This window comes from Lactuca sativa, chromosome 9 (genome assembly GCF_002870075.4).
Source record: "Lactuca sativa cultivar Salinas chromosome 9, Lsat_Salinas_v11, whole genome shotgun sequence".
Taxonomy (NCBI): domain Eukaryota; kingdom Viridiplantae; phylum Streptophyta; class Magnoliopsida; order Asterales; family Asteraceae; genus Lactuca; species Lactuca sativa.
Genome location: NC_056631.2, coordinates 53,379,503 through 53,393,739, shown reverse-complemented (window position 1 = coordinate 53,393,739; position 14,237 = coordinate 53,379,503). Strand labels below are relative to the sequence as shown.

At 36.5% G+C, this 14,237-nt stretch overlaps 2 protein-coding genes across 3 annotated transcripts; both read left to right on the top strand.

The window, feature by feature from the left end:
* The first annotated feature begins 7,795 nt into the window (after window positions 1–7,795).
* Window positions 7,796–10,847, top strand: LOC111921205 (U11/U12 small nuclear ribonucleoprotein 48 kDa protein). Of its 2 annotated transcripts, XR_002860114.3 has the most exons (6): window positions 7,796–9,177; window positions 9,268–9,382; window positions 9,479–9,586; window positions 9,666–10,108; window positions 10,214–10,422; window positions 10,604–10,847. XR_002860114.3 is itself a non-coding variant. In XM_023916773.3 (5 exons), the coding sequence occupies exons 1-4, from the start codon at window positions 7,865–7,867 to the stop codon at window positions 10,068–10,070; spliced, it is 1,941 nt and encodes a 646-aa protein (XP_023772541.1). In that variant the 5' UTR covers window positions 7,796–7,864; the 3' UTR covers window positions 10,071–10,108; window positions 10,214–10,847. The 2 variants fall into 2 exon arrangements, 1 of the variants encoding a protein (XP_023772541.1); XM_023916773.3 differs by having other exon boundaries at window positions 10,214–10,847.
* Window positions 10,848–10,980: 133 nt separating this feature from the next.
* LOC111921206 (probable folate-biopterin transporter 7) lies at window positions 10,981–13,452 on the top strand. Its single transcript, XM_023916774.3, has 2 exons — window positions 10,981–11,904; window positions 12,119–13,452. The coding sequence occupies exons 1-2, from the start codon at window positions 11,400–11,402 to the stop codon at window positions 13,168–13,170; spliced, it is 1,557 nt and encodes a 518-aa protein (XP_023772542.1). The 5' UTR covers window positions 10,981–11,399; the 3' UTR covers window positions 13,171–13,452.
* Window positions 13,453–14,237: the final 785 nt, after the last annotated feature.

Here is a 14,237-nt window from a genome sequence, read left to right as displayed (position 1 = left end):
TCATCCGATGTGAGTCTTCTCACTATATTTTACCTAAAGTGGTAATTCTTGTGTGACCGGAGGGTCTTTTGTGTTTATATTGAGTTCTGTGATATCCTGCATTATGTCTATGTGATTTATGTTGTGTATTATTCTGTGCTTACAAAGTTAGGACCCGATGGTCCACCTGAGTTAGGATCGGAGGGTCCACCTGAGTTGTGGAACCGAAGGGTCCCACTGAGACACATTCACCGAAGGGTCTTATTGAGTTATAGCCTCGAGTGGCTAATGAGCTGTGTGTGGTATTTTGTAGAACTCACTAAGCTTCGTGCTTACCGTTTTATGTGATATGTGTTTCAGGTTTTTCTCAGGATCGCGGGAAGACACCAGCTTGATTGTATACACCAGTGAAAGAGTTATGTTTTGAGGATCCTGGATTATTAATCAAACAATTATGGAGCTACGATTTGTAAATTAAATAAATGAGATTTTTTTGAAACGTGTTATAAGAGTTATATGATTTTAAATGAAAATTTTGTTTGAAAATTTACAGTGTTACATAATTGGCATCATTACTATAGTTGCTTAGTGTGTGCATCATAGTTGTACATAACTAAGATTCTATAGCATACAAATTTTTGATTTAGCCTTACTTCCTGTTCCTTGTCTGGTTGTGGTCTTAGGGTAGAATCAAATATTCGACTGTCTATAAGATCCAAAGTTATGTATGATTAGCATACACAATTGGCTATAGGGTTGCTGGAAGTTTCATAGGTGGGTGGGTCTGTGAGCAGCTAGCCAGATGAGGCGTGATTAAACACTCTTGAGAGAATGAGGATAAGATGTATGCATATCCTAGTTTTTGTACTTATCTAAGCAGTTTTGTGATGATTCTTTAAAGCAAATATGGGTAGGTGTGGAAGGTAGTATGGGCCCATACTACTGGAAACACAAGACTCGTACGCTTAGCAAGGAAGTCACAAATCCCAAGGGTTTCATTTGTTTGGGATGGTTTTATGGTATGAGTTGTGACATTTCTGATATATTCTGGTGTATTTTTCATTATGGTGTTTACGAGAGGATCTGGTTATGGTTCTAGCATGAGTATCCAGGATAGGCCAGGGTTAATTGATGATCAGATATGTGAGATGATTGTCGCTGAGGTGGCTACCGCTATCCGGGGATCAATTCCAGAGTTGTTTGGGTATATCAAGACTGCCATGATTGAGCTATTTGATGATCGTTATGCTGCTCTTACCGAGGCTGCTGCTGCTGTAGCTACCGCAACTGTTGCTGCTGCGAGGGTTCGAGTGGAGAGAGCTTTCCAGTACCCGTGATTCGATAATACGAAGCCCCCATAGTTTGATAGGGACAGGGACCCGATTGTAGCGATGAGGTGGCTATCTGATATGGAGGGTAGTTTCTTCACATGTTCTTGCCCTGCTGACCAGAAGGTCAAGTACGCCCTGAATCTTCTCAGGTTGGGGTTGAAGGAATGGTGGAGGTTGGTGACTGGTGCTTACACTCCTGAGCAAAGAGTTGTTGTTACTTGGGAGCAACTCTCAGAGATGTTTCAAGAAAGATATGTTCCTTTGGTGGAGAGGGAGAGGTTGGATTGAGAGTATTTGGATTTGAGGCAGACTACCGAGACAGTGATGGAGATCACCAAGATTGTTACTAAGAGGGGTCTTTTTTGCCTTGCATTTGCTGCTTCGGAGCAGGCTCAGATGGTTTGGTTCGGTACTTGAGCATGCTCAAGACGGATATCTAACAATTTGTGTCTACCCAGTGATGCGGTACCCTTGCCGAGCTCCAAGAGGCTGCAAGGAGGCGAGAGATTGAGATTGAGACGCAGATGAGGGAGCAACGTTAGGCTCTGGTTCAGTACCAGCTTGTGGAGAAGTGGTTCAAACCTGATGATTCGTGATCACGAGGTCTGAGGGGTTGCACTTGTGGAAAGTGCGGCAAGGTTCATGATGGGGTTTGTAGATATTATTCTACTGATTACCGTAAGCTTGGCAAAGAGGGTCAATATACGAGGGATTACCATCAGCATGCCTCCTTCAGAGTCGAACATCGTATATTATCTTCTGACTCTTACTGCAGTCACAATTATCGAACACCATCTCCATTTTAGAGATCTAGTTCATGATTTGTACAAGAGTTGGGTTATAAGATAGGCTATGTGGTTTGGCTGCCATGAATTCTTTATACTTACAATCATTTCCTTTATTCCCCTCCTTAGGGTCATTCCTTTTGACCACTCGGAGTTCCACACGACTAACAGCCCGACTGTAATTCCCTTCATACGAATATTCCTCCTTTAGCTCACATTGTACAATGGTGCAGTAGGTTATCTTATAATGTCCCGAAGTAGACGCCTTGTCTCCTCCATTTGACAGTCTAGCATCATCTCCATCATCGCCTGTACTCCGACCATTATGATTAGATCGGGTGCAGCTGCTACTTCTGGTGCACGCTCAATCACTCGCGCTCAAGCTTTTGGTCACCATTGATGGTTCCTAATATGTTGTGTGTTCTCACCATGACGTCCAATACACCAAAGCAGACTTTCAGTGTACAATGACTAGAATTAAGATAAGGAAGATTCTATAGACGTATAAATCTCCTTATCACTCTAAAAAGTTATATGTCAGTTCTAATACCGTAATTAGACGTATATAAACCTGTACACATAAAATTTTCAGATCTGGTTGGCAATATCCCATAGATCTGACATCCTAAAGCATCCAAGGCATCCTATAATTTATTTAGCACATAAAAACAATCTACGCATCTTTCCTAAAGTAAGCTAGTGATCGTGTCTATTTAAGCATACCTCATAAACATAGCAGAAACTCATCTCACAATCATCGTTTAGCATTTTATATTTAAGTTTAGAAATAAATCCTTACTCATAGTTCGCTTAAACTAATGCTTTGATACCAACTGTGACATCCTAATTTCTTGGCCAGAAAAGACCGGTTTATTTATGCTTATTTAAAATTAGAGTATAATTTTTAAAGAATAATATTGCAGAATGTGTTCCTAAAAACATGATAAAAACATTTCCGAAGAAATGTATTTTATTTATATTAAAAAATCTGGGATGTCATTGTCAATACAATAGATAAGCATAAACAGGAGTAACATAGGCCTTACAAATATATATTATTCAACTGGCATAAAATCCATAAATTTCTCATCCAATTATCACACCTGTGCTCTCGTGCCATTACCTGTAATACAATAAACTAAGCGGGTCAGGCTTGCGGGCCTAGTGCGCACATAGAGTTTTCAACCCACAATAATTAAAATTTTTAATTATATTCTATCATTCGAACATTAACCCGATTACCCATTCTCGCTATCCTCACTTTCTGTCCCTGACATCTATTTTCAAGGGACCTATCCTAAGGATAATTTTCAGGATAGAAAATAATGCTCATGGGATTCCTCAACAATACATATCAATAAGGTTTCCATGGGGGGATGGAGTACACCTGGTGAACACTAAATTCGACAACACCTATAGGTTGCGAGCCTGCTAGCGTTTGGTGGACCATCCAGAATAGTCTGTGGTTGTCATCTTTACTCTGCTAGACGATTAGATCATCTTTAAAGTCAATGCCTCTCATCATCTATATCATCTTTCATCTCTCAACATCTATATCATTTCTCATTTCTCATCATCTATGTCATCTTTCATTTACCCATCTTTACCCAATATATTTATAGGTAATAAAAATACATATACAATTTAAAAATGAAATAAAACATGTATATATCGCTCATTTAGCATAGATATTAGGAACACAAATAATAGGCACATATAACATGTAATTATCTTAAATACTTTATATCTATGTGTAAGATGAAAGTAACCATGCACTCACTTGTTAATGTGAACGACTCGAAATTCGGGCAGAGTTTCGCTTCTAGCAATTAACCTTTCCTTTGACGTGACCTAGGATCATTATCACTAAGTATTAGTCTAAAATTCTACGTGACTGAAAATAATCTAGACCTATCAATCATTCCAATGAATACTGATAGCTCTATTAAATAAGGATCAACCAGACAGGACAACTGGGAAGCATTATCCTTTCGGCATAAAGCTTTTCTGAAATCCAACAATCAAGCCAACATGACCATTCTAGACACCTCTCCCATAAGTATATTAATTAGTATAACGACTTGGAATCACATATAAATCTTATTTATTGGTTCATAATAACGGCCTATGACTATAAATATAAGTTACACTAAAAAGGCTAGAGTATAGCTTAACTTACAGAGATTTTAGCAAAAATAAGGAAATTTGAACTGACAGAACTCCAGGCTGATAGCTACTAGATGTCGGGTTCCTAGGGACTTCTAAACTTGCCAAAATACCCAAAACTCTAAGAAGAATTCGAACCAAAAGAGTAGAAATTGAGAGAGAGAGAGAGAGAGAGAGTTATGTAGATAATATATAGGATGGAATGAGCTCATGGAAGCTATTTATAGTTAGAAAATTAGACATGTGTGCTGCACATCCAAGCTACGTTGTTCCCCAAGTCTGTTGCCACGTGTCAGGTGCAGATTCCTCAGCACACCGCACCACCTATCCGCTGCCGCACGTTTCATATGGATTTCCACTTCTTTAAAATTTTGTATCTTCTTCATACAAGCTCATTTTTTGACATATTTTATATACACTAGTAATTATCGACGAGATCAACAACTTTCATTCTGATTCTGTCAACTAATTTTGGCTTTATTTTTAAATTTATATTTTTAATAGGCTTAGACTGTTAAAGTTCGTTATTTTTTTTTTAACTATCTTATCTGATGTCCGTTCTCAACTGTTTTTATATTGATGGAATCCTAACAACCAGATCTTAAACTCTCGTTTAGATTGTTTTGGCTAACAATCTACCGATCTAAAATTTGATATCGAATCTTAGAAAAATCATAACTTTCTCTATTGAAGTCAGATTTAGACGATATTTATACATACGGATTCGATTTTACGATAACTACGACTTTCGTTTAGATTAGTAAGGCTAATAATCGACCTATCTTCGAGTTGCTATTTACAATATCCATAGTCGTGTCGGTTTAAACGTGAAACTTTAACGGATCATAACTTCTTCGTTCTAAGTCCGTTTTGAGCGCTCCTTATATCTGCAGAATCCTTGTTACGACTATTGCATCTTACTCTTAAGTTATTCGTCCTAATCATTAATCTATTTAGACAAAAATTCTATCCCTATTTTGTTACGTAGCTATAAACACACTATCTTATATCTTATATCTTATATCTTATACTACATATAAAGCATATTAGTTATATATTGAATTTTAAGAGATACAAGATACAAAGCTTTTTGTACAAATCAATTATGCATAACAAAACCATTAATACTTGCCAAAATTTTGAAGACTTGAATTAAAGAAGGTTATTAAAAAAATTAATTTGGAGCAAAAAAACAATTTTATAATATTAAATCCATCAATATAAGTTTATTTACATTTCTTAAACTAGATAGTTGTTAGTGGGTTAGTAATCCTAATGTTTCTAAATGTTTTCTCATTTACCGTGGGAGATCTTTTGTCATGTGGTCTATTTCATTGTTCATTTGGCGATATGATACATTTTCTCTGTTCATAGTTATGGCTGAATGTAATGGTTGGGGTAATTGGGTTTATTTTGAGCTTTAGTGTTCCGTCTACTCTTTTCCTTTGTTGGCATTCTTTTTTGACCGGATAGACGTTTTTGATCTTGTGTATTAGATGCTTATGTTGAGGTTAATTATTATTAATCTCCACATATACTTATTTATAGTTCATAGGATGCATTTCATGGTTTGCTCTTGATTTCTTCTAGTTGTTGGTGAGATTTTTGGTCAGGACAAATGGTTTTGCCCTTGCTTCTTTTGTGGGCGATTTGCTTCTCTTCATAGAGGCTGCCTATTAGTTCATTAGCATGGTGTTGCTCTTGATTTATTCTGGCTGCTGCTTGTGGTCTTGCTTAGGTTTGGTCTCATTTTGTGGATTTATTGTAGTTTGCCTGTTGTTTTGCTTAGCTTTATTTCTTGTTTGCTTTCTCTTTTCCTTTGCAATCTCATGTTTGTTTTTTCAGCTCCTCGATGGTGTTATTCTATATATTTTTTTCGGAAAAAAAATCATGCTACCCCTTACAAAACCTGACTACGTGATGTAGTGGTCAAATGACTAAATGGCAAAAATAAACATATCTTTCAATAGATATTTACAACGGATAAAACTTAAAAGAACTTAGAAAGAAGACAAAACTTCAAAAATGGTCCCTGTGGTTTTCGAAAATATCAAGTTTAACCTCTAAGTTCAAAAAACCTCATAGATCGTCCCTGTGGTTTCAAAACTTTTAACATTTGGTCCTTCCGGCTCACTCTGTTACCATTTAGCCGTTAAGGCAGGGGCATTTTTGTTATTTCATTACACAGGGACCATTTATGAGGTTTTCTATTACTTTTTTTTAAATAAATAAATAAATGTAATATACAAGAGTCCCCCCCCCTCTCTCTCTCTCTCTCTCTCTCGTTTTAATACCCAAATTCAATACCTAAACCATCAGTAGCCATAAGACAAGTCTCACCACCGTCCCTCCTCTCACCACGAAACCATGATTCAACCACCGTAACTTATTTGAAGCAGATATGCCCACCAACAAGTAGTTCTCTTAATTCTGCCCAACCAATAGCAAAAATTAGCCCTACTGCAACCTGAAGATAATTTCGAAGGCAAAATCAAAAAAAGATTTGCAAACTGATCTCAAAGTTTCCCCCACTGTGAGTCTATGATGGTGGTTTGAACACTCCAATTCCTCCTAGTAATTGGAGGTTAATAATAGATTAACTTGATTTGGAAAGCCAATTTTGTGAAACAGAATCAAAATTGAAGTGAAATCCTCTAATTTCGATCAAAACGAACTCCAAACTCGACTCTAACGTCTGCCGCCTATAGTATTCTTTTAGAACTCTGATTTCGTGATTCCACAAATACTCTAACGTCTTTCGATTTCCACAAAGAAATCAAGCAAGAACAAACCCAAATGAGCTGCTTTTCGATTTTTGATTTTCAGTTTTAGATTTTAATAATCAAGCAAGAACAAACCTAAACGCCGTCCCTATCAGAGAGGTGGAACAACATCGTCGGAGAAGGAGAGAGATGAACGACTCAACCATCGTCTTCATCGAGTTGTAGATCGGAGAGATGGTTTTTTCGGAAATCAATTTTCGATCATATTCCAAAATGGTTCCAGAAATCAATTCTCAATCGAAATTAGAGGAAGTGATGGAGTGGTCATACGATGGTCCATGGCTAGAAATTACATATAGCTTGGTGATGGAGTGGCAGTGGTTTTCCATGGGAATACCAATCAAGGTACAAGCCATCTAAGCACCTCCAAATCTTGGGTTTTTAGTTTCCAAGTTTTGATTTTGGTTACCAGATATAAAATGAAGATGAAGTTGATGCTTTTGGTTATCTGGCATAAACGAGAGAGAGAGAGGTGGGACCCTTGCATATTAAATTTATTTATTTATTTTAAAAAAAGTAATAGTAAACCTCATAAATGGTCCCTGGGTAATGAAATGACAAAAATGCCCTTGACTTAACGGCTAGATGGTAACGGAGGGAGCCGGAAGGACCAAATGTTAAAAGTTTTGAAACCACAGGAACGATCTGTGAGGTTTTTTGAACTTAGGGACTAAATTTGTTATTTTCAAAAACCACATGGACCATTTTTTAGGTTTTGTCTAGAAAGAATTTTATGTGAATGACCCTAATTTTAGGTAATTCGATTTTGACTATACTCCAAGTTTCCTCCCGTCGGATTGGACTCTGGACTCTCCTCCCCATGGACTTGCCGCCTCCTTCATTCGCCATTCTCCCTCCACCTCCCGGCGCAAACCCGAACCCTAACTCTCAAATCTTTCCGCCCTACAACCACCATCACCACAACAATCCCACCACCGTCCCAACCCAACCTCCTGATCTCCACACTACCCTTTCAACCCTAAAACACCTGATCAACCTCTCTAAAACCACCATCCAGTCCCTTTCCAATATACTTCCCACCACCACCCCCGCCACCGATGCGATTGCCACTTGCCCTTACAACTCCAACCACCGGGTCCCTCCCAACTCCCTCTTCAACCACCACCTTCGATGCCCCTCTTCTCCTGCAGTTATTGATCTTGCCCTATGTGACTCCCTTCACTACCCTAACTCCCTTCAAGCTCCGCAATCTCCACTTAATCAGGAAAACAATTGTCTCACCCAGACGCTTTCCAACGATACGACCACAGACTTATGTCTTTCCCTAGATGGTTACCATATATCACTTGATTCGAATTTTTTCTACCGGGATTGTCCCGCGGTTGTTACATTTCCTCATGACAATAACAAATCTGATTGCACGCTTACGTTGCCTGCTGTTTTATCAGCTGAGTGTGCAGATTTAACAGGTGATCGTAGCATTGATATAAACGACACCATTGATGGTTTGTGTAGTAGTTCTGGTCTTGTGGAGCTACTTGCTTCTGAATACTGGAATATTAGAACTGAAATTAATCAATGGAATGATTATCCCGCTAGTTATTCTTACAGCGTCCTTCGCTCAGTTTTATGCTCTTACATATCTCAGAAGGAATATCTAATGGAATGGATCTTGGTGAATTCTCCATTTTATGGTGTTGTGATTGATGTGTTTATGAGGGATCACATTCTCTTATTGTTTAGGCTCTGTTTGAAAGCCATAGCTAGGGAAGCTGCTGGGTATCTGGTTTCGATTTCTAAAGGAGACCCAAAAGATGGTAAATTTTGCTTTCAGTGTCCTGTAATGTCCAGAGTATTGACATGGTTAGCTTCACAACTTGCTATATTGTATGGAGAAGTAAACGGAAAAGTATTTGCAATCAGCATGTTAAAGCAATCCCTACTGATTTCTGCATCAAAATCTTTGTTTCTTTTTGGTGAACAAAGGGCTAGCAAATCAGTAAATGTAAGTAAGATCGATGGTAAAGCTGTCATGGAACATGATGGAAGAACACCATGGATAATTTTGGTTTCCCAGGTAGCAGCAGCTGTTGCAGCATTACATGAGCGTTTCTTCTTTGAAACAAGAATAAGAACCATACGAGCTTCACGGTTTGTTCCAGTTTATCAAAGGTGCTTACATTACTGATTACTTAAACACACTTATTCAGTTATTCTCATAGTATTTTCTCATCTTCCAGTTAACATTTAACCATATTTCAGAGTGCAAGAACATGGATATATATCAAAAATGGCTGATGAAGAACGCGGAAAGCGTTCAAATTACAGAGCTATAATTGAACATGATGGAGTGCTTTGGCATCATGGAGGTAACCAGGTAGTAATCTAAACTTGTAAATTGTAATTGTCCCGTATTTAGTAATGGTTAATTTTGTTTAGTCTAATCTCAATATCTTTGGATAAATCATTATAGGATGGAAATAAGAATAAGTCACGAGAGGAATTGTTAGCTGAAGAAAGGGATTACAAAAGAAGAAGAGTGTCATATCGTGGCAAGAAAATGAAAAGAAGCACAACCCAGGTGAACAACTATAATATTTCTTTGTCATCAACATATCCTTTTATCAATGTGCTTATGTTTGTATTTTTATCATTAAAAGGTGATGAGGGATATAATTGATGAATACATGGAAGAAATCAAGCATGCATACATGGCTGGGAGTGGTCAATCTTCTTTAGATTCTACAAAGCTTGCATCAAAAGCTTCTTCCATGAATGATTTAGATAATGAGGCAAAGATATCAAAGAAAGCAGTTCCACAAAGTAATCGGAAAGAGAAAGACTCAGTTTCTGATATCAGTATGAAATCATCAAGATTTGGGGATGAGATTAAAGAAAAAAGTAACAGAAATAGAGATCAAGAATATCATACTAGTAAGAGCCGATCTCATGATCATAGGAAACAAGATGAGTATAAACACTCGAGAAAATATCAAAAGAGGAATGAATTTGAGGACAGATATGATCCTTCTAAATCTCATGATATGAATCATGATGATCTCTAATCAATATACCAATTTTGTTAGACAGCAACTAAGAAGAGGTATGTTCTTGAAATTGTTTTTGTTTTTTTTTTTAAAGTTATTTTTCATTTTTGGTAATGGGGATGTGTTGATTTAAGTTGTGACATTTTGCACGAAACTTGCAGTAGGAAATACTATCCAGGCTTCAGCAGTTTATGAAACTCTGTATCCACCCTTGTATCCTTTGTTGTTATTGATGTTCATTTACTTCCTATTTTTAATTTCTCTTTAATCAACATAACAAAAGATGTCCATTCACATTTAATTAGGGCCCCACTGATGTGATATGCATAGTTTCTTCGTTTTGACCATCAAGAACTTTATGGTTAAAATGGTAATTTATAGCACGTCACACACGTATATATCTAATGTGTGGATGTATATTAATTCTTTTCTAACTCCATTTTCAGATACACTTGTGTGTATTGGTTTTACCAATTCCATCTTCACACATATATCACCCTTGCTTCTTGTGGGGTTGAATAAATTCCCTTTTTTTTTTTTGGCTTTTGCAGGTGAAAATGGTTAATTTGTGCTGCAAGAAATATATAAACATGCAACAGCCACATGGATGACTTTGTTTTAGTAAATATAGATCAATTTTTATGTTGATGAGTATTTAATGATGATGGTATATTGTATTTACTTAAAAGACTTGTGATAAATTTTGAACAACTTTGAAGATCAAAAATCATAAGGGAAAGTGAAACGTATGGACATATGGATTATTATATATAATACTAATGCTTTATGGCTTTATTGCTTAAAAGTTAAAAGAAAACAATTTTGACAACTAATTGTAGGAGTATAGTTAAATGAATCAAATTTATGTAGTTAAAATGCTTGGAGCACTTGATTTCACAATCTTTATTTCAATCAAATGCAAAATGAGAAACCAGTTGGGTTGTGAGGTTCGTCTTAAAGCTGACATAGAAATCTTCGTTAGGAAGATCCTTTCAAAAAAAAAATTGTAATCTTTTTGCAAGAAATAATGTTCACATATGACAAAGTGCAATTTATTTAAAGATTTATTGTAATAATTACCAAAGTTATTAAGAAAATATCTGAATTTGAAAAAGTATATATATTTAAAATAATATGAACCAACTTGGTAGCTTTTTATTACTTTAAAGTTTAAATGGAAATGTTGCTGAAGTTGAAACATGAATTTTTGCTATTTTAAACTTTGGTGACCAAAGCAGACACCAGGAACGATTATTATTTTGTATTTTATCTCTTTTTGTAATTCACTCTGTTTAAAATTTTATAAAGGGACTACTATTGAAAAATGTTAAAACCTTAGGGTTGTTTATGACAGAACTTCTAAACTTCTGTCTCTGCCACGGTGACTCAGGATCCTCTTCTTTATGGCAATTGAGAGGATCAATCTTTTCCTTTTTAGCATCTCTTATAATCTTTTCCTTTCCGGCGACAGACATAAAAACAGAAACGACAATTACAACGACCGGTGGCGGAGAAACGGTGGCGATGGAATCTCCTTCGGAAAAAAGACTCGAAATAATCACGAAAACAACAACCAACAATGGAATCAAGTGCAAAGAACGTGAGCGCGCACAACAACGAGGACGACGGGGGATGTTGCTAGGGATAGGGTTTTGGATGCAAGGATTTCGTTGTTACCCGTGGATGGCGGTCATCTTCTTCCTTAAGGACGGACTCCATGTAGATCCATCGACGCTGCAAATCCTCCAGAATTCCGCAAATCTTCCGATGGTTGCAAAACCGTTTTACGGCCTTCTCTCGGATTCATTTTATATCTCCGGCCAACATCGTATCCCATACATTGCCTGCGGAGGTACCATTACGTTTTTATCCTTGTTCTTCGCATCTCGTGAATCTAATTCTTCATTTATTGATTATACGTTTTTTATTCTGCATCTTAATTAACACGTACTTGTATGCGGCTGTGGTTGTAATCATAGTAAACCGTTTTTCAATCTATTCCGCCATTTACAAATCAAAAATCGGTTACGATTTTGATTAAATTCGATCGTGGTGATGTTTTGCAGCGTTTTTACAGGCTGTATCGTGGTTCTCCATTGCATCCCTACCACCTTCAAGCATCTCCTTCTTCACAATCACCATTAACCTCCTCCTCGGAAACCTAGGCGCTTCAATAGTCGAGGTCGCAAACGACGCCGTAGTAGCAGAATGCGCGAAGCAACCCGCCGGAAATTCAGCATCATCCTCTTCCTCCGATCTCCCATCATTCGCGTGGGTGGCTGGATCAATTGGCGGTGTAATGGGAAACCTTTTGGGTGGCATTTCAATCGAACGATTCTCCTCACAAACAATGTTCTTATTCTTCGGAATCCTATTAACTCTTCAGTTCTTCTTCACAATCTCTGTAAACGAAAAATCCCTCAACTTACCAAAAAGCAAATCCAATCACGGAATACGAAAACAATTCTTAGATCTCTTACTCGTGCTAAGAAAACCCGAGATTTATCAACCGATTTCATGGTTTGCAGCATCATACGCCATAATCCCAGCCCTAACAGGAACAATGTTCTACTACCAAACACAACATCTAAACATCGAATCATCAGTTCTCGGAATGTCAAAAGTATTCGGTCAAGTCGCGATGTTAACATGGGGCATCGTTTACAATCGTCGTCTAAAATCCATCCCCCCACGAAAACTAATCTCTATAATTCAAGCAATACTGGCGATTCTAATGGTGTCAGATTCACTATTCGTTTCCGGTTTCTATCATAGAATCGGGATACCAGACTCGCTATACGTCATCTTTGTTTCTGGGGTTCTGGAGGTTTTGTATTACTTCAAGACTTTACCTTTCAGCGTTCTAATGGCGAAGCTATGTCCACCTGGTTGTGAAGGGTCTCTAATGGCGTTTGTGATGTCTTCTATTGCATTGGCGTTTATTATAAGTGGGTATATTGGCGTTGCGCTTGCTTCGTATGTTGAGATTACAGAAACTGATTTTTCAGGGCTACGTAAAGCGCTGTTGATACAGGCGGCGTGTACTGTTGTGCCTCTGTTTTGGTCGTCGTTTATTCCAGAGAGCCCGAAGGTTGAAATTGGAAAAAAAGAAGAGTGAAGCAAAGAGTATATATAGAGATATGTTCTTTGATCATAGACAAAATTAGTGTATTTACGTGTAAGTATTGGATCTTGTTTACTTTTACAAAAGACAAATGCACAAAAGGCACATGGATCCGGTTAAGGGCAGGACCCGACCCGGCCACCACCATTACTAGAGACTGGTTAGGAACAAGATTGGCATATTACTAATTTACTAGGGACCGGTTAGTGTCATAATGGTCTTTTTATACATATGAATTTATTACCATCTCTTTATCTTGTCTTATATTTATTTCAATTTTTATTTATTTATTTATTTATTTATTTTTTTATTACAAATACTTAAAGGTTGGTATATGCATGGTGAAATATTTGGTTTGGTTACCGTTTATGTTTTTTTTGTATTTGTTTTGCAATGTCAACAAAAAGATAAACATGCATCAAAATTCAAAAGAATCATATATTTATTTTAAAACCAACACCTTTTTGCATCGTGTAATAAAGAATCCAACAGTAATGTATGAATGAAGAGCAAAAGATACACATTCTAGGTATAACCAAAATAAATTATCAGTATATAATAAATTATCAGTATATAATAAATATTTTTATTATCAAAATAATAATTTTATTAATGAAACAACTAACAATATTAAATATAGGCTACTATAATTTAAAAAAAATGGCATGTTGACTTTCCACTAATCATTTTGTGATTGCCCGGAGTTAAGAAATTTGTAAGTTGCAAACAAATACAAAAATTTCTTTATATGGTGTCAACTATGTTGTCTTCAAATAAACAATAACGTCTTGAATATATAAAAACTTAAATAAACTTTTGATTAAATAAATATAACAAAATAAAATACGTGATTAATAAATGCCTGGATAATCTATTAGAATTTTTTAAGTGGTGCTTCTTTTGTTTCACACTGGAGTAATATTTTCCATCATTTATAGAAAGCAGTCCAACAATAACTCAACATTAGTTTTTTGTATTTTATTTTATTACTTGTATTGATATGTCATCTACAAAGTAATCTTTTAGAATCTAAATCTCTATCTGAAACAGCACGTGGAAAC

Excerpts from the sequence above, each read along its gene's own strand:
- LOC111921205 (XM_023916773.3), top strand. The coding sequence starts at position 7,865 with ATGGACTTGCCGCCTCCTTCATTCGCCATTCTCCCTCCACCTCCCGGC. Across the intron at positions 9,178-9,267 it reads TTTGTTCCAGTTTATCAAAG|AGTGCAAGAACATGGATATA; the intron begins GTGCTTACATTA and ends ACCATATTTCAG. Across the intron at positions 9,587-9,665 it reads TGAAAAGAAGCACAACCCAG|GTGATGAGGGATATAATTGA; the intron begins GTGAACAACTAT and ends TATCATTAAAAG.
- LOC111921206 (XM_023916774.3), top strand. The coding sequence starts at position 11,400 with ATGACAGAACTTCTAAACTTCTGTCTCTGCCACGGTGACTCAGGATCC. Across the intron at positions 11,905-12,118 it reads CCCATACATTGCCTGCGGAG|CGTTTTTACAGGCTGTATCG; the intron begins GTACCATTACGT and ends GATGTTTTGCAG.